The sequence below is a fragment of the Theropithecus gelada genome, chromosome 11 (genome assembly GCF_003255815.1).
Source record: "Theropithecus gelada isolate Dixy chromosome 11, Tgel_1.0, whole genome shotgun sequence".
Classification (NCBI taxonomy): Eukaryota; Metazoa; Chordata; class Mammalia; order Primates; family Cercopithecidae; genus Theropithecus; species Theropithecus gelada.
This window is the reverse complement of record NC_037679.1, coordinates 104,250,197-104,275,682: the sequence shown is the minus strand read 5'-3', so window position 1 is coordinate 104,275,682 and position 25,486 is coordinate 104,250,197. Positions and strand designations below refer to the sequence as shown.

The following is a 25,486-nucleotide window of genomic DNA, read 5'->3' as shown; positions in this document are numbered from 1 at the left end:
TTTATTTATGTTCCCAGACCCAGCAATTCCACCTTCCCCAAAGTGCCTATTCATGACCTACTTCACCGTGATGTCTTCCCTGACCACCAGGATCCGCCTCTCTCGATTCCAGGAGACTTGACTCAGTGCGCAGTTATGTACTTGTCACGTTATCAAACCCCTCCTTCCTGCGTGAAGCAGGGCTGTGCCGCGGGGAAAGCACAGGAGAGGCGGCCGGGGTGTGAGCTCCAGCCCAGCCGTGCATTAGCGGCCACGCAGAACCGTCAGCCGTGACTTATCTGCCTGACCCAAATCGGCTCCTTGGCCTCCATTTCCTCACCCACCAATGGGGCTCCACAGTGCTGGCTTCACAGGGTTGGAATGAGGATTAACCAGGCAGTAGTGGGAAGAGTGTGGTCTTTCAAACCAAACAGAATTAGTTTGAATCCCAGTTTAGCCACCTGTAAGATCTGGGACAGACCATGTGAACCTTTAAACCTCAGTTTTATCGTTAGGAGGGTGGGGAGCATAGTACCTTATAGGGCTGTTGTGCATTGGAAATTCATCCATTCATGTACCTAATTCATCTTTCCAGCCGAATTGTGGGAGTAGGGGGGTGAAGCAACTGGGCTTTAAGATATTAAGGAACTTGCCCAAGGTCACAAGCTAAAATGTGGCAGGACGGGGATTCCATTCCAGATCTTTCTGGCTCTGCAAGTGGTTCTTACCCATCTTCGAACATCCACTCAGAGCCAGACAAGGCAGCTATGTGCAGTTGTCTCTTGGTATCCACGGGGGATTGATTCCAGGATTCCCCATGGATACTAAAATCCAAGGATACTCAGGTCCCTTTTATAAAATATGGTGCAGCATTTGCATGTAACCTACACACATCCTCCCATATAATTTTTTTAAGACTCTGGGTCTCACTCTGTTCCCCAGGCTGGAGTGCAGTGGTGATCATAGCTCACTGCAGCCTCCAACTCAGGGACTCAAGCAGTCTTCCCTCCTCAGCCTCTAGTACCACAGGCGTGTGCCACCATGCCCGGCTAATTGTTGTTGTTGTGGTTGTGAAGATGAGGTCTGTTATGCTGCTCAGCCTAGTCTCCAACTCCTGGGCTCTGAGCTATCCTCCTGTCTCAGCCTCTCAAAGTACTAGAATTATAGGCATGAGGCACTGTGCCCAGCCCCTCCCATATATTTAAATCATCCCTAGATTACTTCTAATACCTAATACGATGCAATAGCGTTTGCATTTACATAGCATTGTAAATAGTTGTTATGTTGTGTATTCTTGATTTGTATTTTCTATCGTTATATTGTTTTTTATTTTTATTTTTCTGAATATTTTCAATCGCTATTGGTTGAATCCACGGATCTGAAACCTATGGAACCTGTGTCTGCCAAGGACTGACTATATACATAATAGATGCTTCGAAAATCTAGCTTGTTGTCTGTCCATGTGGCTTCTTCTTTCAGGTCTCTTTTAAAGCTTTCTTCCCACCATAAGCCATTTCGTGCAACCATCAGAATGCTAATAAACTGGCCGGGCGCGGTGGCTCAAGCCTGTAATCCCAGCACTTTGGGAGGCCGAGACGGGCGGATCACGAGGTCAGGAGATCGAGACCATCCTGGCTAACACAGTGAAACCCCGTCTCTACTAAAAATACAAAAAACTAGCCGGGCGAGGTGGCGGGCGCCTGTAGTCCGAGCTACTCCGGAGGCTGAGGCAGGAGAATGGCGCAAACCCGGGAGGCGGAGCTTGCAGTGAGCTGAGATCCGGCCACTGCACTCCAGCCTGGGCGACAGAGCGAGACTCCATCTCAAAAAAAAAAAAAAAAAAGAATGCTAATAAACTGATCCAAGAAGCCAGTTCCAAATAAATATCAGACTGTGCAGTCTTTGTGAGAAGCCTGTATCTTTTTATATGGTGGTGAACTCCAGGGAAACCTAGCTCAGTGCCTCAGCCCACTCAAGGGAATATTTGCATCTTACCCTACAAATTGCCTACAACAGGCTCTTTGAAAGATGGAAAACATATTCCCCTAAGACCTGGGAAGGCTAAACAGTTAATAGCTTCTCAAGGGTTTTATGTATTCCTAGGATACCGGCAGCTATCACAGGTCATTAAATATCAAAGTTTATGCTCAAGAAGCCAAAAGAAAAACAATGCAACTTCTCTGTGCCTCAGTTGTCTTCACAAATACCTCAACTAGGAGAACGTTTCAGAAACCATTTAAGCATCATGCAGGTAAAATGAGAGTCACACAGATCTGAAGGGTTCAAATGTTCACTGCTGGCAGAACCCGGCTCGTTGGCAATAAGGCTCCCTCGCCTTTCATCCTGGAGCTTTCTCGGAGCATTGGCTCCTTCCCCCAAAGCGTCTCTCTTTTCCTTTTCCTTTCTGCTTTTTTTTTTTTTTTTTTTTTTTTTTGGTAAGGATCAGAGTCTTCCGTCCCATCCCGAGCAGCTTTTTATCAGCTCATCTTCTTAGATATCCTTGATTTTCTCTTTGATTCCCACCAGACCTTGTTGATGTGTTGGTTCACTGAAGCTCTTTCAGCCGAATCAGGGACACAAATTTAAGTTGAACGACTGCTGTTTCTTAGCAACTTAGCGACTGCAGTCTCATCAGCAAGAGGTGAGCAGAGGTGAGCTCCTCACTCAGCCCTCAGCAGCGCTTGCCATAACCCTAGGGTTGTTTCTGTGGAAAGTATTCTCTCGTTGGCCAGGTTAGCCCCTTTCATGTTCTCAGCTTTCTACCCTCTCGTTATGTCCTCTGTGTGGGGGAATTTCAACATATATTTGACCTAGCATTGGTTCTACTGCTGTCTCCACTTCTGTGTATGGTTTGGGCCAGCGGTCATGTCCCGCCAGCATGGAGGTAGCCCTGGATTCATGCACTGGCTCGGGGAAAAGGGAGCGGTGGGAGAAATTGCTGGGGGTTAGGGGCAAGACACGACATGGGATATAGGGTTTTGGAGTAAACTTTTATCCTCTAAAGCTATCCATGTGTCTTTAGCAACATGTCTGTTGACCCAGCTGTACATGGGTTAGATAGAGTTGTATGGAGCAGTCCCGTCTGGTCCTCTGACCAGTGATTTTAGCGAATGTGAGAGACTAAGGACAATAGAGGTCTTTGAAACTGATAACGGTGTCAAACAGTGTAACCGGCCTGGTTTTCCAGGAGAGATGAACTATTTCAGACATTCTGTCGTGATAGCCAGATCACATATCCTGATTTTGAGTTCAGAAAATATGGTCACTAACACATTGAATAACCAGTTGATTTAGTAAGGTTCTCACTTTTCTATTATTATACTTTTCTCTATAGACATAGAGCTGTACGGGATGTAAAAACCCTGCTCAGTAGTTTAATCAGCCGTCATAAGGATCGACGTCTCATTGCATTGCTGAAAGGTAAGAGTGGATCAGTAGAAATTATCTTATGAGATTGTGACTAATAGTACCTGAACTAAAGTAGATATTTCAACAATGACACTGCAGTCCAGGAAACAGATTCTTATTTGTAGAGGTCGAAAGCAAACATAAATAACATCGACGACGTGCCTGTGGGGGCTCCCTCCTAGCTTCCTTTCCAGCCAGTGAGTCTCCACTCCTCTCTCTTCTCAAGTATACTTGCATTTGCTCGTTTATTTAAAAAAGTAGCTGTCCGTGCACAGAAAAGGGTGTTTTCTCCCTCCGTGTAGCATGTTACGAGAGATCACGGAGCAGTACACGCGTCGTTTTATCATGCTTTGCTTTATGCACTTCACAGATGCTGCTTTGTTTACAGATGGAAGGTCATGGCAGCCCTGTGTGCACCAAGTCTCCCAGCGCCGTGTTTCCAGCCGTGCGCGCCCCAAGTCTCCCAGCGCCTTGTTTCCAGCCGTGCGCGCCCCAAGTCTCCCAGCGCCGTGTTTCCAGCCGTGCGCGCCCCAAGTCTATCAGCGCCATGTTTCCAGCCGTGCACGCTTGCTCCATGTCTGTCACATTTGGTGATACTTACAATACTTCCGATGTTTTCATTGCTATTTCATCTGGTGTGGTAATCTGTGATCTGTGACGTTACTGTTGTAATTATTTTGGGGTGCCACAGACTGCACCCAAATAAGATGGTGAACTTAATAAATGTGGTGTGTGTTCCAACTGCCCCACTCATGGACGGTTCTCCCATCTCTCTGCCTCTCCTCAGACCTCCCTCTTCCCTGAGGCACAACAATATTGAAATCAGGCCAATTAATAACCCTGCACTGGCCTCCAAGTGTTCAAGTGTCAGGGAGAGTCTCACACCTCTCCTTTAAGTCACTAGCTGGAAATGATTAAGCTTAGTGAGGAAGGCGTGTCCAAAGCCAAGACAGGCCGAGAGCTAGGCCTCTTGTACCCCAGTTAGCCAAGAATGCACAGTTGTGAGTGCACAGGAAGAGTTTTTAGGCTAAAGCCAAAGGAGGGCTCAGAGGTGAGTGTTAACGTGGCTTATACTTCTGAAGAGCTCAAAAGCTTGCTTTATATGATAAAAGATTCTAGGCTGCGCGGGAGGGCTTACATGTGTAGTCCCAACACTTAGAGGGACCAAGATGGAAGGATCACTTGAGGCCAGGAGTTCAAGACCGAGCTGGGTAACATAGCAAGACCCCCATCTCTACAAAAAATAAAATAAAATAAAAATTACCTGGGCGTGGTGGCTCACGCCTGTAGTACCAGCTACTCAGGAGGCTAAGGTGGGAGGATCACTTGAGCCCAGGAGTTAGAAGCTGCAGTGAGCCGTGATTGCCTCCAGGCTTGGTGACAGAGCAAGACGCTGTCTCAAAAAAAGAAAAAATGATTCTAGATTTATAATTAGTCTGGACTTAAGCTTGTAGGGTCTCGGATTCTCAGAGAAGCTTGTTCTCCAGGCTGCCTCTTTAGACTTGGACTGTTTCCACAAGAGGGGCTGTGTTCAGTTTTAGGATTCCAAACTTTTAAATGCTTTACTACCACTCCTGACACCGCTGTGCGTTCCTCATCAGGCTCAAAACCGAGAACAGCCCCACACGTTAGAGACTGGATGTGTGGTCTGAGCTGAAGATTCTCAGACCAGAGAGCGGAGACCTGGCCTCTAGTCCTGGTTCTGCCTCTGACTTGCTTTGTTACCTCAGACAATGGTCTCCGTCTTCAAAGCTTCAGTTTACCAACATGTCGAATGTTGGAGCTTGCAATGATGATTTCTCAGCTTCTCTAGACAGCAACAATTCTTAAATTTTCTTTTTTAAAAAAACTATAGTTAAAAATGAATTGGAGGCTAGGCTCAGTGGTTTGCGCCTGCAATCCCAGCACTTTGGGAGGCCAAGACAGGCAGATCACCTGAGATCAGGAGTTCGAGACCAGCCTCGCCAACATGGTGAAACCCTGTCTCTACTAAAAATACAAAAATTAGCCGGGCGTGGTGGCACCTGCCTGTAATCCCAGCTACTCAGGAGGGTAGGAGATTCTCCTGAGGGAGGAGAATCTCTTGAACCCGGGAGGCGGAGGTTGCACTGAGCCAAGATTGTGCCACTGTGCTCTAGCCTGGGTGACACAGCGAGATTCCTGTCTGTAATGTGTCTATATGAATTGGAGTGTCGCTTTCAAAGGCTCTGACAGATGACTGTTTTATCTTAACTTTCCGAGAAATACTTGCGCATTGTCTGCCTGTGCGGGAACTCACTTTTCCAGGGGACATTCTGAATAGTCGGCTCTTCCATCTTCCACGTGTCCTGCAAAGTTTCTCCAGTATTGGAAAACTGACTCCATATGTTTGTACCTTTGATACCTTCAGCTGCATTTGATGTGCCTTTGCATTAAACACGTAATGACTCTCAGAGAAGTCGCACCCCTGGTTTAGGAGTAACAGTTATTCAGAGTTAGGCTGTTTTCACAGGGAAGATTCAGAAAATCGCCCGCTCCCCACCCACGATTCTAATGGAGTTAGAAGGACGTGTGGTCCTTCTACCAGCAGGGCTCTCATCATCACTCCTGCCGATGTGGCCGACCCCTCCACCACCATGGGACGTCTGGGGATTTGAATCCTGGTGTCACTTAGACCCTCTTTCCCAGGAATTTACATCTTAAAGTCACTTAGACTGTCCTGGGAATGTGAATCCTAAGCGGAGACACACCGAGGTGTCTGGAGCCGGGTCACTGGGTAGCTGTGGAGATTCTTATCACTGCTGTGGTTCCTGGCCCTTCGGGGGCCCGTGGTGTGGTTCTATCTTTGATTCTGTGATTCTGCTCTGTGGTCTTTCCCAGAATTACTCTTGTCCTGAGTTAGGAAGGAAGAGAGGGCGGGGAGGCAGGCCCGTGATGCTAACTGGAAGAAAGTACCGTGAAGGACCAGTTTTTCCCGCCTTGTTTGCAGTTTCTGGTCCGTCACTGAGCGACGTGGTCCTGCTACACTAATCCCGGTATGCGGCTTGCACAACATGAGACTCACCACAGGGGTTCAAAACATCCAAAATACATGTTCAATGAGATGATTCCACCATCACACGTTGATGTTGCTGCAATGTCAAATTGCATTAATTCTACATGCTCGCTCTAAGTTCCTGTACCGGCCTTACTGAGGACAGGCAACCAACAGTGTGCAGACCTCTATCCACTCTGAGCTGGCGCTTGCATGGGAGCAAGTAACTTAGCCTCTCTCTGAAGCTAGGATGTGTTGGAACTGCTGACTTCCACACAGGCTAGTGGACTAGGACCTCCCTGTCCCTGGGGAGAGCCCTACTCCAGGCCCACTCAGAAGTTCTTTTTTTTTTTTTTTTAACTTGTTGGCTGGGATTGCCCCAACCTGACTCGACTCACCTGCCACTCCTCCTCTTTCCACCCAAGGTTTCCCGGACTTTCTGCTTTCTCCATCAAACATGGGCTTTGCCACCAAAGAAGAGAGCAGCCTGGCCTCCCTTGGCCTGCAGCACCTGCTACTTGTGTGCAGTTTTAAAAAACGTGCCGGGCCGGGCACGGTGGCTCACGCCTGTAATCCCAGCACTTTGGGAGGCCGAGACTGGCGGATCATGAGGTCAGGAGATCGAGACCATCCTGGCTAACATGGTGAAACCCCGTCTCTACTAAAAGATATAAAAAAACTAGCCGATCGAGGCGGTGGGTGCCTGTAGTCCCAGCTACTGGGGAGGCTGAGGCAGGAGAATGGCATAAACCCGGGAGGTGGAGCTTGCAGTGAGCTGAAATCCGGCCACTGCACTCCAGCCTGGGCGACAGAGCGAGACTCCGTCTCAAAAAAAAAAAAAAAAAAACGTGCCTTCCAACAGCGTGGAAAGCAGGGGCTCTGAGAGATATTTGCACGCTCATGTTCACAGCAGCATTTGCCACAATAGCAAGAGGTGGAAACAGCCCAAGTGTATATGACAGATGAATGGATAACCGAAATGTGGTCTATCCATGCAATGGGATATTCAGCCTTAAAAAAGGAAGGGAATTCCGACATATGCCACAACATGGGTGAACCTTGCGAACGTGTGAAGTGAGAAAAGCCAGACACAAAGGGAAAAATATTGTCTGATTCCACTTCTGTGAGGTCAAATCCTGTGAGGAGTCAAATTCATAGAGACAGAAGGTACAGTGGCGGTTGCCGGGCGCTGGGGGGAGGGAAAGTGGCACTTAGTGCTTAATGGGAACAGAGTTTCAGTTCGGCAAGATGGGGAGGTTCTGGAGGTGGATGGTGGTGACGGTTGCACGGCAGTGTGAACGTTCTTAATGCCATTAAACTGTACACTTTAAAATGGTTAAAATGGGCCAGGCATGGTGGCTCACGTCTGTAATCTCAGCACTTTGAGAGGCCAAGAAGGCAGGATCACTTGAGCCTAGGAGTTCAAGACCAACCTGGGCAACAGAGAGACCCCCGTCTCTACCAAAAAAAAAAAAAAAAAAAATTAGCCAGCCATGGTGGCACGCGCCTGTGGTCCCAGCTATCTAGGAGCTGAGGTGGGATGATTGCTTGAACCTGGGAGGTCAAGGCTGCGGTGAGCCGAGATCACGCCACTGTACTCTGCACTGCAGCTGGGTGACAGAGGGAGACTCTGTTTCAAAAAAAAAAAAAAAAAGAAAAAAAATTAAATGATAACTTTTATGTTGTAGGTATTTTACTAAATACACACTCCCCCTAAAAATTAAATTTAAAAAAGAGAGAAAGCATTCCCTAAAGAAAGCACTTCCTTCAAAGCACCTTTGGGCTGTGCCTTTGACATGCGTGCCATTGTGAGTGTCCACAGGGTGCTGGGACAGCCTTCAGCTGGTTGTTAATTTCTCAATGTCAGGGCCAGTGTCTGTCACTTCATTCGGTCCCTAGCCCAGAATCGTGACCTAATCGGTCACGATGCCTAATCGGTTCTAACACGATCACTACGCCAGGCCTCTCAACCCTCCTTGTCCTTCCTTCATTCGTTCGTTCACTCCATGTGCATCAAATGCCCGGTTTATATAGTGAGAATATAAAGGCCCAGGCAATTTAATCCTTTTCTGAAGCGGGGATGTGTTGAAACTACTAATTTTAACTCATTTATACAGTGAGAATCTGATAACAAACAAGACCTAGTTTCTGCCTCTGCCTGGTGCTGATTTTCAGCCCCTGCCTAGGTTAGGTTCAGCCGGCGTCCTCCCCGGGAATGCTCTGCCTGCAGCTCACTTAACTCCAGCAGCTCCGGCCGGTGCTGTGCTGCGGTGCACAAAGTCCTGGGCCGGGGATCAACGGCCTCGTCTCCAGTCTGGTCCTTAGCACAGGCTTCCCTTTGACATTGAACAAATCAGTTAACTTTTCTGCAGTCTCTGTGTCTCCATCCGCAAAATGGAAATGATTTATGGCACTGGGATAAAAATAAGAATAAGAAGATGAGGGCCGGGCGCGGTGGCTCAAGCCTGTAATCCCAGCACTTTGGGAGGCCGAGACGGGCGGATCACGAGGTCAGGAGATCGAGACCATCCTGGCTAACATGGTGAAAACCCGTCTCTACTAAAAATACAAAAAAAAATTAGCCGGGCGTGGTGGCGGCGCCTGTAGTCCCAGCTACTCGGGAGGCTGAGGCAGGAGAATGGCGTGAACCCGGGAGGCGGAGCTTGCAGTGAGCTGAGATCGCGCCACCGCACTCCAGCCTGGGCGACAGAGCGAGACTCCGCCTCAAAAAAAAAAAAAAAAAAAAGAAGATGAATCAGCTCTGATGGAAAACATCGGATAGAGGCCAGGCGCGGTGGCTCACGCCTGTCATCCCAACACTTTGGGAGGCCGAGACAGGCGGCTTACGAGGTCAGGAGTTCGAGACCAGCCTGGCCAAATAGTGAAACCCCGTCTCTACTAAAAATACAAAAAATTAGCTGAGTGTGGTGGCAGGCGCCTGTAATCCCAGCTACTCGGGAGACTGAGGCAGGAGAATTGCTTGAATCGGGGAGGTGGAGGTTGGAGTGAGCTGAGATCTTGCCAGTGCACTCTAGCCCAGGCCCCAGTGTGAGACTCCGTCTCAAAAACAAAAGCAAGAACAAAAAAATCACACACTGGATAGACCGACCGATCCGTGGTGGGGTGGCTGACAAAACAATATACAACGCACTCCTCCACCCCGCGGTGGGCTAACCTGAAGTTCCATTGAAATGACGTTTCATGGGGAGGAGGAAAGCAGATCCCCATATTCCTTTCTTGGAGAACAAAGTTACCGTCATACATGCCTTCCCCGTCCCACTTACCGCTACCAAGGACAGGTTACAACAACCTCAGTTTGACTTTGGCAAGTTATAATCGTCAGACCCCGCATACCGGCAGCTGGCAGCCCTCCAGATCAGATAACGTACCTTTTTTGTTTTCAAGCCTGATGCAGAAAAGAGAAAGGGCTTAATCAGAGTGTGTTTTCCAAAAGGAGCCATCAGGTGGGGAGAGGGTGGGGTGGCTGTGGCTCCTGGCTGCTGGTCCCAAACCCAGTCCCTGTGTGGGCCTGGAAAACTTTTTTGGCCTCAGGGCCATACCTCTTTCTGCTTTCCTTGGATTCCATTGCTTTTGTATTCAACAAACAAAAGGGTCTGTGTAAGATACTTGTTAAGAGATGTTAAAAAAAAAGAAAAAGAAAAAAGAAAAAATGAACGAGTTAAATCTCAGCTCTATTATCTAGATGTTGTGAGTTCTTGGGCAGGTATGCACCGTCCTTACCAGTCAGGACCTCAGTTTTCTCATCTGTAAAATGGGAATAATATTAATACCTATCTAAAGGATTGTTATGAAGATTAAACAAGACCATTTATGTCAAGTGCTTAGCATGATGACTGCCCTGGGCAAATGCACATTCGCTAGCTGTTGTGTTTATCCTCTGTTAAATGCATGTGGTGGGTTAAACTCGTTGTGTTAAACCTGCCACTATCCTCTGTTAAACTTGGTGGTGGGTTAAGTGGATTAATGTATGGAGGAGGGTTTTGTAAACAGTATTGTTTCCCACCCAGGTCCCTTTTGGCATCTTACTGTAGTCAGCCTACAAGTCTAACCTCTTCATAAATAACACAATTTGACTGATTGATTGATTGATTGATTGTTGTTGTTGTTGAGATGGTGTCTCGCTCTGTTGCCCAGGCTGGAGTGCAGTGGTGTGATCTTGGCTCACTGCAACCTCCACCTCCTGGGTTCAAGCGATTCTCCTGCCTCAGCCTCCTGAGTGGCTGGGATTACAGGCACATGCCACCATGCCTGGCTAATTTTTGTATTTTTAGTAGAGACGGGGTTTCACCATGTCAGTCAGGCTGGTCTCGAACTCCTGACCTCAGGTCATCCGCCCACCTCAACCCCCCAAAGTGCTGGGATTACAGACCTGAGCCAGTGTGCCCGGCCAATAACACAGTTATCATCAACTATTCCCCATGTCTCTCAGTTGCTGGTGAGGTGATGCTCTCTTTTCTTCTTTTCAAAGCCACATTCCTGACTACATTCTTCTCCTCTCCCACTCTTTTTCCAATCGTCAGTTTTTTCATGCTGGTTCCTTCTCTTTGTTTCTATAACGCGTGTGTCCCTGTAGGGCCTCCAACTATGGAAACCGCCTCCCTCCTTTTACCTGGAAAGGAACAGGAGAAAGAGCACAGGCTTTTGACTAGCTACTGGGCTACTGTCCCACTGTGGCCCCAAACCATTCAGAGCTTCCATGTTCAGTGGTAAACGTTGAGGTGAGTTCTGAAGGTGTTTCTGCTGAAACTACTCCATTACCATCTTACAGAGTCAGGCCTTTCCTACATCTCTGTTGCTTTTCCCGGACTCTTTAGGACATTGAAGACCAGTTTCCCAGTCCCGGAAACTGTTTGCAGAACATTCTGCCCCAGGTTCCTGCAGGCCTAAGAAATGGAAACGTAATGAGCGGCATCATGTCATTAGCATCCAGTTAGCCCTGACGTCTGATGAGGTCTGCTTGTTTGCATAATGCAGAACTGGCTTGTGTGTGCCCTGCCTGTGGGCATGAGTAAGTGTGCCAGAGCACATCCACAGGTCCGTGGACGTCTGTCATAACTGCACCTAGGGAAGGGTGCAGCTGAGTGTCTCTGTTGGCACTTTTCTGTTATCACAGCGGTTAGCAGAGGACTAAGCACAGCACACAGCAGGTACTCAGTAAATGCCTGCTGGTGGGACTAAGCACAGCACACAGCAGGTGCTCAGTAAATGCCTGCTGGTGGGACTAAGCACAGCACACAGCAGGTGCTCAGTAAATGCCTGCTGGTGGGACTAAGCACAGCACACAGCAGGTGCTCAGTAAATGCCTGCTGGTGGGACTAAGCACAGCACACAGCAGGTGCTCAGTAAATGCCTGCTGGTGGGACTAAGCACAGCACACAGCAGGTGCTCAGTAAATGCCTGCTGGTGGGACTAAGCACAGCACACAGCAGGTGCTCAGTAAATGCCTGCTGGTGGGACTAAGCACAGCACACAGCAGGTGCTCAGTAAATGCCTGCTGGTGGGACTAAGCACAGCACACAGCAGGTGCTCAGTAAATGCCTGCTGGTGGGACTAAGCACCGCACACAGCAGGTGCTCAGTAAATGCCTGCTGGTGGTTGGTTGACTCATTAGCTCATTCTTTCTCAGCCTGCTGATCGCTTACTCCTGACCACCCCTGCACGTCCTCTTTGAAAGACTCCAGGAAGGAAGAGCATTGCCCTACGTCTTCCCTCTGCATGCAGAAGCTCGTCCTCTCCCAGGACAGAAAGAAGATCGGAAAAGACCAGCCTGACGGGTTCAGAAAAGTCAGGACTGATCTGAGGGACCCTGGAAACGCCTCTGTGGGCCTTCGCTAGGTCCATGGGCTTCGGCCGGTCTTAGAAATCCCTGACTCTATTACTTCTAGATTTTCCTAAATCATCCCATTTTATCAAGGGTCTTAAGTCAAAATTCCCCTTCACAGGACTGTGTTTATGGCTGTGATTGTCACAGCACTTACTACTAAATGGGCCCTTAAATGTTGTAGGTGTTAGTTTTATTTTTTTTGTAATGATGATGATGATGATGACGATATCTTAGAGGTGATCCCATGGCCTGGCGAAACCTTCTGTGGCCTCTTCTGATCAAATTCATGGCTTGGGGAATGGCTATTTACTGAGCCGGGCGGGGTCCAGACGGACTCCACATTTCCAGAGCAGCGGCAACGGAATAGAAAGGGCGTCTGCCCCCTCTTCCTACCTCCTCTCATGTGCCCCCTTGGTTTTAGACTTTGTGTTTTTGTTGTTTGTTTGTTTGTTTTTGAGATAGAATCTCCCTCTGTCACCCAGGCTGGAGTGCAGTTGTACACTTGTGGCTCACTGCAGCCTCTACCTCCTGGGCTGGATCCTCCCACCTCAGCCTCCCGAGTAGCTGGGAACACAGGTGCGTGCCATCATGCCCAGCTAGTTTTTTGTTGTTGTTTAGACAGAGTTTTTGCTCTTGTTGCCCAGGCTGGAGTGCAATGGTGCAATCTCAGCTCACTGCAGCCTCCACCTCCTGGGTTCAAGTGATTCTCCTGCCTCAGCTTCCCGAGTAGCTGGGACTACAGGCACACACCACCAAGCCCAGCTAATTTTGTATTTTTGTTTAGTAGCGACGGGGTTTCTCCATGTTGGTCAGGCTGGTCTCGAACTCCTGACCTCAGGTGATCCACCTGCCTCGGCCTCCCAAAGTGCTGGGATTACAGGCGTGAGCCACTGTGTCCGGCCTTGTTTTGTTTTTTTAAGAAACGAGGTTTCGTCATGTTGTCCAGGCTGGTCTCGAACTCTAGAGCTCGAGCAATCTTTCACCCTCCGCCTCCCAAAGTGCTGGGATTACAGGTGTGAGCCACCACACCCGGCTGGTTTCACACTTCAGTGTGGATGTTTGGGCCAAGCAGGGACGTTTGGGTGAACAGGAAGCACTGACAGCAGGGCAGAAATACCCAGGCAAACACCTGGCGTGGGCCCAGATACCCTCTCTTGGACCCCCTTAGGTGGCACCCAGTGGGGCAGTAGGTATAGTCCCTTGTGCCTGTAGCTTGCACACCTCAGCCTGCCTGCTGCCACAGCCATTTCAGTAGCTCAGGTGCCAGCTTGGCAGGAAGCCAGGGGAAGGCACAGCTGGCTGTTCTTCAGGTTTCTGGCCCTGGCTGTGAGCATCAGCAGGCTCAGGGGAGGGTGGGGAAGAGGCTTATCATGGCCCCACCCATATCCATCTGCTCGTCTAGAGGAGCTGGGAGGCCTTAGGAGTCCACCTTTCTGCTGCTCCTCACTTGCCCCCACGTGCACACCTGTGCTGCGAGGGCGCGTGAGATGGGCCAGGGGCAGCGTCTGCTTGCAGACACACAGCTGGGTGGCTTACGTTGAGAAGGAAGAGCTTGGAAGCGGGAAGAGGGGAGCAGGCCCATGCTCAAATGCGCTCATGTCCAGTTCTCCAGCTGTTTTGGGACTATGGGACAATGGAGTTGGGTCTCCACACTCTCCCTTGCATTTGGGGGGCTTATATGGAGAGATGTTAGTGGCCAAATGAGAGAGAATATAAGAAAATGGTCTGGGGTGTGTGTGTGTGTGTGTTTGTGAAGTGTGGGTGGGTGGGTGAGGAGGAGGTCACTGGAGAGGGGATGGGGAACAGGGGTAGCTGGTGACTCGGTGGGTACCTGACGCCAGGTGATAATGAGGGTGATAGTGGAGGCAGGCACAAATTCTCAAGCACATTCCATAGAGGGTAGTGGAATTTAGTACCCAGGCTTTTGTCCTGGGTTCAAATATTGGCTCGGTCACCTACGGCCTATGTGACTTTTAGCAAGAATTTTAACCTCTAAGGCTTCCTTTCCTGTAGGTTTTATTCTATTAATTTTTAATCTTTAAATGTTTTTAGAGACAGGGTCTCACTATGTTGCCCAGGCTGGAGTGCAGTGGCAATTTACAGGTACGGTCCTAACGCACTACAGCCCGAACTCCTGGGCTCAGGCCATCCTCCCACCTCAGCCTCCTGAGTGGCTGAGAATACAGGTGTGAGCCACTGCACCCAGCGAGGTTTATTATATGAAATAAAACACCCAACGTTTCATTTACTATAAACATAACAGGCCTATGTATGTTTACATAAATGCCTAACATCTCAGCGCTAGCTATTACTGTTGGATTACTAATAATTTTTCTTGCATCAGGCTCCCTGGGGCGTCATGGACTAGAAAGGATAGGTTTAGCCACACACCCGGACTCTGCCATTGGAGCATTGGGTTTGCCTTAGAGACTCCCTCCCAGGTGACAGGCCCCTGGCTTCACCCCTGACTCTCTGTGCCACTTGAGGTTTCTGGTGGGGTTCAGGCCCTGCCCTGCTGGCTACTAGTCCTAGCAGCTTCGCCCTGCTGAGGACGTGTGACTGGCCCCACGTGCTCTCCAAGGACAGAGCCACAGCCCCTGCTTTTCCCTCCCAGGACTCAGTGCTGGTGCCTGGCTTCGTGGAACTGTGCCTGGATGTCATGGCCTCTTGTCCATTCCCTTGACAACCTCCTGCTCACTAGTGGGCGAAGGGCTCTGTTTCTGTTCATTTCCTCTGGATTTCATCACCTTTTCTCATTCCAGTTTGAGTGTCCGGTGACAGTTCTCTCTACAGACCCTGGGGCTTTCTAAGCCAGTCATCTACGTTCACCCTGGATCTTCGGGTCCTTGGCATGTGGTGGTGTACGTGGAACCAGCTCTCCCAGGCCTCTCCTTCTCCCTCGCTTTCCTAGGGCCCTGCTAGGGCCAGTCCTTCCCCTCTTGCATACCCTTGCCCAGGAGCAAGCCCTTTCTAATGGATCCCTGCCCCAAGGCTGGAGTCAGAGCTTCAGAAGGACTTCTCTGCGTCTCTGCCTGCAGGTGTTACCCCCACACCCACTGCTTCCACTTCTTTTTCCGGCTTACTCTCAGCTCCACCTCTCCTGTTGGCATTCATGAGTTGCTTCCAGGTTCCCTACTGATACGGAGAGCTTGCTTGTAGCTGGGGTTGGGGTTAGCCCTTTTGCTCCCCTTGTGATGGACTTGTGCCATCCACCGGGTTGAGCAGTCTACACCCAGTCACATCTGTAGGCGGCAAAGTTCATTTCCACATGAGCAAGCAATAAGATGTGGGAGTGATGGGTGAGGTGAACCCAACTCGTTTGGGGCCGACGATGTTACTCCCAGCGTAGATCACAGACGATTCGAACAGATTCGGGAGATATATGTTGGGCTCCCTTGCCATTTACCATGAAGTGACGTGTATGCACGTGCGCACGTTATCTGCACCTTTACGCAGTGAAGTCAAACTCTTCGCATAGTGCCTTGCGTATAATAAGTGCTCGGTAAAGGTTAGCTGCTATTAATATTGCCATTATCACAACTACTTAGGAGCAAAAGCAATACCTCTTGCCACGTACGTTGTAAAATGCCCTGTTGGGCATTGGTAGGAGTTTGAGCATTGCTATGTGTTAGGCTGACTTGGGGAGATTTTCCCGTCATGGGCCGTGGTTCTGGCGTGTTGTGGGTCAGCTAGTTGGTCCCGGGTCTTTATTAACATGAGAACTTAATCTGAATGTTTTGCCTGCTAAGTTGAAAGTGCTTTGAAGTGTTTTAGCCCCGGAGTGGAGTTGGCAGGCTCAGGCCTGCAGTCCCAGCACAGAATCTGTAACACCAATGCCACCCTGGGCAGCGACAGACTCCCTTTCTCTTGGGTGTGAATCAGACCAGGCGTCAGGAGAAATAATTGTGAGTTCCAGATCTGCAGCATCATGACTAATAACGCAAATAATAAGCTGCCGTGTGTTAAGGGCTGATGATGTTCTGGGTAATAAATCCTTGACATGGATTATCCTGTTCACTGTGTGGCCTTGAGCTGATGACTTTGCCTTTTCTGTTTCTGTTTCTTCATCTCGAAAATGGAGATGACAACACCTAACAGGGAGGTTGAGAAAAGCTCATGAAATAACGTCTGCGAGAGTCTCAGAAAAAAGCAAAGAGCACAAAGGGATATAGGCATGCCATATTTTTACCAGCGAGAAAGATGGTAATCTTCAGGCCTTTGAAGAGTCTGCGCTGCACAGAGGAGGGATGTTGGCAAAGCTCCGGCTGATGGTGAATTTGATAGCCCAGCTTTGTGAGGGCAGAATATGAGGCCCGCGGTGGTGCTTTATCTGTCACCTGAGATTGGGGTGTCTGTCTCCTGGCACAAATGTGTCACCTGTTGTAGCAGAAACAGGCCCTGGCAGCTGGCGCTCTGGGAGGAGAGGTCTGGCCGGGAGCAGGAGGAGTTCGCTTCCCAGAGGGCAAGTGACAAATGTCAGTAGTTAAATCAGCACATTTTTCAGCTCCACGTTCCCCCAGGGGGGGCTAAGCAATGCCTGGTTATTCACCGGCAGGATTAACAGAGGCAAGGATACGGGAAGAGGAGATATCCCAATGCACAGCACGGCTCCTGACACCTGAGACGCACTTAGTGAATATTTGTGGGGGATGAGGGAGGGTGGGGGGGCAAAGAGCAACACTGCGAAACAAAGAGGGGGTGTTACCTATTTCCCTGCTGCCACTCCTGGCCCACTGCTTACTACTCTGGTCAATAAGCATGGAGAAAGCTGAGCGCGGTGGCTCACACCTGTAATCCCAGCACTTTGGGAGGCTGAAGTGGGAGGATCACTTGATCCAGGAGTTCAAGACCAACCTGGACAACATAAAAAGACCCCATCTCTAAAATTTTTTTTAAACAAGTATGGTGGCATGCACCTGTAGTCCTTCCTACTCAGGAGGCTGAGGTGGAAGGATTACTTGAGCTTAGGAGGTCGAGGCTGCAGTAAGCTATGATTGTACCACTGCATTCCAGCCTGGGTAATCCTGTCTCTTAAAAAAAGAAAAATAAGAAAAAAAGAAGCATAGAGAGAAAAGAGTCAGAGAAATATTGAATATTTTTAAAGCAGGTGAAACTCATATCTTCTGACTCCTAAATCCAAAACCTCAAACTCGGAAATTTTTAGGAAGAAAACGTTTATTGGGTCTAGACCCCATGCTAGGTCTGGCCCACATAATTTAATCTCCATAGCAGTCGCTGTGGGGCAAGTGTTTTTATTTCCACCATTCAGATGAAGAAACCAGGGCCAGAGAAGTTAAATTACTTGTTCAAGCAGTCACAGTTTATGAGTGGTAGATATACAATTAGATCTTTTTTAAATTTTATTTATTTTATTTTATTTTATTTATTTATTTGTTTAATTTATTTTTTGAGACGGAGTCTCGCTCTGTCGCCCAGGCTGGAGTGCAGTGGCCAGATCTCAGCTCACTGCAAGCTCCGCCTCCTGGGTTCACGCCATTCTCCTGCCTCAGCCTCCCGAGTAGCTGGGACTACAGGCGCCGCCACCTCGCCCGGCTAGTTTTTTGTATTTTTTAGTAGAGACGGGGTTTCACCGTGAGATGGTCTCGATCTCCTGACCTCGTGATCCGCCCGTCTCGGCCTCCCAAAGTGCTGGGATTACAGGCTTGAGCCACCGTGCCCGGCCTTTTTTTAATTTTATTTTTGTTTTAAAAAAGGGAGTGTCTTGTTATGTTGCCCATATGTTGCTAGTCTCAATCTCCTGGGCTCAAGTGATCCTGATGCCTCGGCCTCCCAAAGTGCTGGGATTCCAGGCATGAGCCACCGCGCCAGGCCACGATTAGATCTTTCTGACTCAGAAGGCTTTGCTTGTCTTCCTGCTACATCATGAGGCCTGCAGAGGAATTTTCCTGCTCCTTAAATTAGTGAAGGTTGGGCCGTTGACTATCCCAAGTTTTAGGTATCTCACAGCCATCTAGACTCACCTGTTACCCAGGGGCAAGACCTGACTGGGTTTAACTTCACCGAATTTCCTACCTGGAATCCACTCACCTCCCTAAATGGATTTGTCTTTGGTCACTGCGAGAGCCGCCTCTTACCTTCTGTTAAAGAGAAAATAGAACCGCACACTAGTTACCGGTCGTGAAGATGGGTTTTATTTAGTACCGCTGCAACACGGGAGAGAGGCTTCAGGACAGAACTGAGCTCAGCTCTGAATACAGCAGCAGTGACTGGGGATTTACTGCCAGCCAGCGGAGTGGAGGGGTCAGTGGTTGGAAAGCGACTGAGACGTCAAGAATGGAGGGATTCTTGCAGAATTGACCTAATGGGACGCTCGCTCACGGCAAGGGTGGGAGATGAGAAGCTTGGTCAGATGTCGGGGTGGGGGTTCTGCTAAACTGACCTAGCAGAATTCTTGCTGGAAACTGGACTAGGCAGGCCCAGGACAGGGCTCAAGGATGAGGTCACATAGAAGAGAGTGCTCAGAGGAGCATCTATGGTTTGGTCAAGGAGAGAGTCTTTGTCACTCCCCAGCAGATGCCAGGACAAAGGCCGCTGAAGACCCACAGTGCTAGTTGATTGTAAGGGTAAGTCATCTCCCCTCGGTGTGACTTCCAACAGTCAAGGACTTTGGCTGAGCTGAAGGCTGCCTTGGAGAAGGAACGTGCCCCTGAGACGCGCTGTAACTCCCACTGACCTGGCAGGCAGCATTTCGTGGGTATTTCCCCACAAGCTTCTCTTGAGTAAGAAGCTTTTAGTCATAAGAGTGAAGATGACCCAGTCATTCAGATGCAGGAGCGAGGCAGAGCCCGTCCTCCCCCTCCCCACAGTGTAACTCATGTGTCACCCAGGCACACCTGAACCCACAACTGCTATGTCACCCAGGCACACCTGAACCCACAACTGCTATGTCACCCAGGCACACCTGAACCCACAACTGCTAGCCAGCAGCCCCCCGGGGCTGGGAAGGGATGAGCTCTTGCTTTAGCTCATGTGTTTGGGTTGGGATTAGCAGATGAACAAGCAGTTTTCTCCTGAGCTCATCCGGAAATGGAGGGTAGAGTCTGGAAGCGTTCTTTCTTTTTCTCCCTCACTCGTCGTATTTTCACATCACTTTGGTGGCCCCGGCATCCTGCTTCCCCAGAACACACCCCTGCCCTGAACTCGCCAGACCTCATTCTGCCAGCTGGACCAGCCTGGAAACAGGAGAGACCTTGATGACGGAGGGACAAAGCTGCAGAAGTCCCTGTAACCATAGCATGAGTGGAGGGTTAACATCTGCAGAAACCCAGAGGCAGATCCCCCGCGGAGGCCCCTGCGCCGGCACTCCTCAAAGTCTATGCCAGAAAGTGCCCACAGGAGAAAATGTGGGCAGAACGAGAAAACCTGGGCCTGGGAGACAGAGGAGCTCTCAGTTCTAATCCTGGCGGCAGAACAACGAGCTCTGTGACTTTAAGCTCAGAGCGCTCTGTCCCCATCTGTAAAATGGGGTGATGGAGCTGGCCTCTCAGGAGATTCTTAGAAGGTTCAGACGCAGTCACGCCTGTGAGACACTCAGCAAGCACGAAAGGGCCCACACAAAGCATAACCATGTAAGAAAAGCACTCACCCCACACCTGCCTGCCAGCGGGCGGCCCCCGTTCCCACCCCCTCCCCAGGCCTGTTACATAAACACTTGTGCACAGCGTGGGTGGCCCCCTTCGGTGAGGCCCGTGTTCGTGGGCGGTGCTCTGTGTCTCTGTCCGCGTGGCTGTCTGTGTCTGTGTCCGCGTGGCTGTCTGTGTCTGCGTGGCTGTCTGTGTCCATGTGGCTGTCTGTGTCTGTGTCCGTGTGGCTGTCTGTGTCTGCGTGGTTGTCTGTGTGTCTGCGTGGCTGTCTGTGTCCGTGTCCGCGTGGCTGTCTGTGTCTGTGTCTGCGTGGCTGTCTGTGCCCCTGCTGGTGCTCACATAGGGGTTCCTGTGACACTTCTGCCTACTGTCGACTCTTGGCTCCCAGGGGTCAGGGACTGTCAGGCTAATTCCTTCCAAGCAGTGCTCACCACAGCATCCTGGGGACATCGTGGTGAAGCTGTTGGAGGGAAAGGGGAGGCTCGGTGGAAATCCACCTGCACACTGGGGTCCTCGTCTCAGCCTTGCCACTACTTGCTGAGTGAGCCTTGATCAGCCATTTGACCAGTCTGGGTCCCATTTTCCTCACTCAAAGAGAGGACGAGGTGATCTCGAAAGCCTCTTCTAGCTTTCAGTGGTCTGTGGTTCTGGTTTGTGACTAACAATAGTTTGGTTCTGCTTATTCAAAGCCCAGCAATCTCCTTTCAGACGGGAGTCCCAGCCTTTGGGAGTGTCAGCGGCGGCCAGCTGCCGGACTGATGCTCCCCGGCCCTCACCCTGGTGCAGCCCTTGCCTCCTGACTTGGTGTGAATGCGTGTGCACCCCCCACTTTCCTGTTCCCTCCCTCCCTCTCGCCGTGGTTTGACTTTTCGCCTTCCCAGATGTGTGTAAGCCGACCTGGCCCAGAGCCTTCAGGGCAGACAGCATCAGCCCCACGCAGCCTCCCGATGACGCCAGTAGTCGCAGGGCCTCTAATCTTGTACCTCCAGTGGTTTATAAATTTGTTTGACAGACACCATATCCCAGGCCCACCCCTTCCTGCCTCTCTCAGATCTGGCTCCATCCAGCAACCCAGTGATCAATGGAAGGGCTCCCCACCCGTTAGTAACCCCCTGCTGTTCCCTGGGCTCAGGGCACAGGAGCCGAGCAGGAAGGGAAGGGTGTACCACCTGTCGCAACCATCTCTCCACAGCAGCTCTTGGGAGAAATTGGCCTCCAGAGGCAACCGGGGGAGAACGAGCTGCTAATGGGAGTCCCGTGGTCCATGCTCACCGGGACTGGCTCCTTCTCTGGTTTCTGGGAGGCGGTGATGGCTGATGGGATGTAAGCTCATCTCCTCTCTCTGCCCTCTGGACCTTGGCCAATCTGCAGCTATCTCCTGCCCCCAGCCCCGCCCTCTTCCCACCCACCCTCTGAAGAGAGGTGAGAAGCACAAGGGAAGACGAATCCCTCCATTAACCTTCCAAATCTTTTAGATGTGTGAGGTTTCCAGATTACACTGACCTGAGGGTTCCTCTCTTCCCCTTCCACAGGATACGGCAGCTGGAGAGAACTGGCCAAGGCTCTGGCCAGCAGGAACATTCCAGCTGTGGATCCGCACCTCCAGTTCTACCATCCCCAGAGGCTGAACCTCGAGGTAGGTGGCCGGCCAGTCCACTGTCCCTGCTGGGGCCTCAACAAGGGTCCTCAGGTACTCTGCCCAGCTGCCTTAAAGGTAACCCCCATTACTCTGGGAGGAGAGGCAGAGGAGAAACAGCCCCCAGAATCCTAGTCTGGCCTCGGGACCTCCTAGCTGAGCCATAGAGATGTCCATCCAGCCTCCTCCAGCCTGGGGTGCCACTGGGGGCCTGGCTTTCTGGAGTCTGCCCTTGTGCCCTAGTTCAGTCTGCCCGTGCCAGAACCACTCCGGGCCTGTGACCTCCATCACCAGTGGCATGTGGCGCCTCTCACTCGGGTGAGGGCTGGGCTGTGCTGTGCTTGCTGCTGAGATCAGAGGCGACGAGGTGGATGGACACCCCTCCCTGCCCTTAGCTGGGATATGTATAGACTTGTAGTGAAACATTTCCCTGTAGTGTTTCTTGAGCCGACGGTCCCTAAGGAGGCAGATGAGAGAAACTGGGGTGTAATTCAGCCAGGAGCCCCAAGGCTGAGCCTAGAACAGACATGTATCCCAGAGCTGGACTGCAGCCAAACTGAGCCTGTGGACCTGCACGATAGGGAGGGTTTGGGGGTGTCCCCGAGGGGCTCCCCCTTGTTGGAACCCAAATCTAGAGAGCTGGGGTTTAAGGAGGAAGAGGGAGCCAAGGTCCCTGCCCTCAAGAGGTCCTGACCGTATGAGGGTAAAGTTTTTTCCCATATGGGGAAGACAGAAAATTCAGAAAAGTGAAGGAACCAGAGGAGCATGCATTGATGAAACTACGGAGACGTATTCCCAGGGACACGGTGTGAATAGCATGCTCTGAGCCGTCACCCCTGGGAACAGGCACTGTGCCTCCTGGCCCTCTGCTTCCCCACGGGCACTTCCAAGGGGCCTGAACCCTGTCCTGCCCGCGGTTTCTCATCCTAATATTCCTACCAAGTTCGTTCTTCATTCTTCCACTAGGACCATGAAATGGACCAAGGTGGGAGCAGTAACAGCAGCTACTTGAAGTGGAACAAGCCTGTCCCCTGGCTCTCGGAGGTAAGGGCATTTCTACTGTACCTGCTCTTTGAGAGAGCTAAAAATAGTTTTTACAGATAATTCCAGAGATCACGGAAAACTTTCTACTAGTGAATTTAAAATTTTTTAAAATTATTTATGTAGTTAGTTTTTTGTTGCTGTTGTTTTTAGAGAAAGGGTTTCACTATGTTGGCCAGGCTAGTCTCCAACTCCTGGGCTCAAGCAATCCTCCAGCTTCAGCCTCCTGACGAGCTGGAATTACAGGTGGGCATGACTGCATCCAGCTTAGCGGTTTCATGCAGATTTTTCACTCCAAGCATTCCAGGTTGATTCGATTTCTCTCTTTAGAGAAGGAACACTTACATTTGCCGAAGGCTACTGCGCAGCAGGCTTTGCGGATCATCTCATCTCAGCTTTGCGACCCTGTGAAACAGTGTCATTGTCCTCATTTTATAGGTGGGAAAACAAGGCTCATGAAAGCTAAAAGACTTTCATGTCCACGCCAATCCCCAGTCTTCAAGATAAGCGTCCCAAACTGTCTGTCTTGGGCCACTATCTTAAATCCCATAAGATATTCCATGAAGAAAAGAGTCCATTGTTAAATACGTTTTTAAAACAGTAATATACTACTTTGCCTTCCTGGAAATGTACATTAGCATATGAAAGAGTATGGGAAGTTCTGCAGCCGTCTGTTTAACTTGGTTTAGCTCAGCATGTCTCAAATTGAATTGCTTTTTTCCATGAAATGCCTGCTGTACTCTCTGAAACTAGTGCTCTAGGTTTTCATAGAAATGCTCTGAGGAACATGCACTGGGAAACTCTGCTTTGGAAAACTTGTACAGGAAGCAGTTCCATGTGAATAAAAGTTATCAGAACCATCATAATACTTTTCATTTTTATAGGCTTTGATAGATGGTGTTTCTTCTTTTAGTTTTTTATTTTTTAGAGACAGGGTCTTGCTCTAGCGTTTCCCAGGCTGGAGTGTACAATCACAGTGGCACAATCATAGTTCACTGCACCTTGAACTCCTGAGTAGCTAGGACTACAGGGGTGTACCACCATTGCCTGGCTAATTTTTAAAAATATTTTTTGTAGAGACAGGGTCCCACTATATTGCCCAGGCTGATCTCAAACTCATGGCCTCAAGCGATCCTCCTGCCTTGGCCTCCCATAGTGCTGAGATTACAGGCGTGAGCTACCAGGCTTGGCCCCAGATTCTTTCTCTTTTGGTGAAGAAACTGAGGCTCGGAAGTTAATTAACATACACGAGATTACCTTGAGTAAATAAATCCTTATGCCAAGATTTCCAAGTAGCACGGCGCTTTGGGGGTGAAAATTTTAAATTTGAGTTTCCTATTTTACAACTTGTTTAGAACCCAGTGTCTTTAGTCTCGAGGCCCTGCGGACACAGGTGACTTTTCTTGGCTGGGTGGTGCTGGCTAGTATTGTCTTTATCCACACCTCATAGACTGAGCTCTTCAGCCTGGGCGGTTTCATTTCCAGTCCACCCACTTGCTCTGGGGCAAGAGTGAAGGAGGTGGTATTGTACTGAATGTGATGTTAGTTGTCCACACGGTGAAACTGCCTCCTTTTAAAGCCCTGGGAGAGGATGGAGTACAATGCTGGCACCTGCTCTAGATGACATCACCAGGTAATTATGCCCCGCCCTACCTGGAGATAGTACTTTGAAAAGAACTTGCCTTACAGATCATTTGGTCTGGTGATCCAGCCTACATGGAGTCGTGCTTTGTCGCCCAGGCTGGATGCAGTGGTGCCATCTCGGCCGGCTCACTGCAAGCTCCGCCTCCCGGGTTCACGCCATTCTCCTGCCTCAGCCTCCCGAGTAGCTGGGACTACAGGCGCCCGCCACCTCGCCCGGCTAGTTTTTTTTGTAGTTTTAGTAGAGACGGGGTTTCACCGTGTTAGCCAGGATGGTCTCGATCTCCTGACCTCATGATCCGCCCGCCTGAATAACTAATTTCTCCACTTGTTTTTGCTGATCGAGAACATATATATAAACATATAATAAAACAAAAACAGCGAACAAATAGTAAATAGTGATCAAAATTGGGCTGGGCTTGGTGGCTCAAGCCTGGAATCCTAGAACTTTGGGAAGCCAAGGTGGGAGGATTGCTTGAGCCCAGGAGTTCCAGATCAGCCTGGGCAACATGGTGAGACCTTGTGTCTACAAATAATAATAAAAAAAATAGCTAGCTGTGGTGATGCACGCCTGTGGTCCCAGCTACTTGGGGGGGCTGAGGTGGGAGGATTGCTTGAGTGTAGGCAGTTAAGGCTGCAATGAGCTGAGATTGTGCCACTGCACTCCAGCCTGAGTGACAGCGTGAGACCCCCATCCCCCCGAAAAAAAAAAAAGAAGAAGAAGAAATATTGGCTATTTTAGTAAGTGTGTATGGCCTTTTGGTGGCAAATGACTGATTTCCATTTTTAAATATTAAAAATAGCTTACAAAATCATCATTACAGTCTTCATGGATGTTCAGGGATTCACTGATCCAATCCTTTTATTTTATCAATGAGGAGAATAAGGAAGGAAGGCCCTGGAGAGGCCAAACAACACAGCAGTCACACAGCTGCATAATGGTGCCAACTGGCTTCCAGCCCAGCCTCGCGGTCTCTCCACATCGTGGGGACTTCTGTTCCCATCCCCTTGCCCGTCCTTGGCCAGCAGGAGGTTCCCAGGTTAATAATACAGGTCATTTATTGAGCATCTACTGGTGTCCAGGAGCTGTCAGGCTGTTCTGATGTCCCTCTTCCAGATAATGGCCCAGAGAGGTCAGCTCAGGGTCACAGAGTTAGTGCAGGGCCCTGCTGTAAAGGTGAGCAAGGGCAGGAGATGAGGAAGATGACAATGGCTTCCTCTTTCACTGCTTCCCTGCCCCGGGCTTTGGCTGGCAGCCCAGGGTCTCTGGGGCCAGAAGTCACTCTGGAGACTCAGCGGCCTCAGACGTTTGACTTGGT

General features: G+C 49.9%; 1 protein-coding gene across 1 annotated transcript in view; it reads left to right on the top strand.

Annotated features, from left to right (window-relative positions):
• The window catches only part of B4GALNT3 (beta-1,4-N-acetyl-galactosaminyltransferase 3), a 101,125-nt gene that overhangs the window by 52,591 nt on the left and 23,048 nt on the right, over window positions 1–25,486 (top strand). Inside the window, exons 2-3 of the mRNA XM_025400963.1 lie at window positions 21,382–21,485; window positions 22,452–22,529. Of these exons, the coding sequence (XP_025256748.1) occupies window positions 21,382–21,485; window positions 22,452–22,529 (182 nt within the window). The remainder of the gene's footprint in view (window positions 1–21,381; window positions 21,486–22,451; window positions 22,530–25,486) is intronic.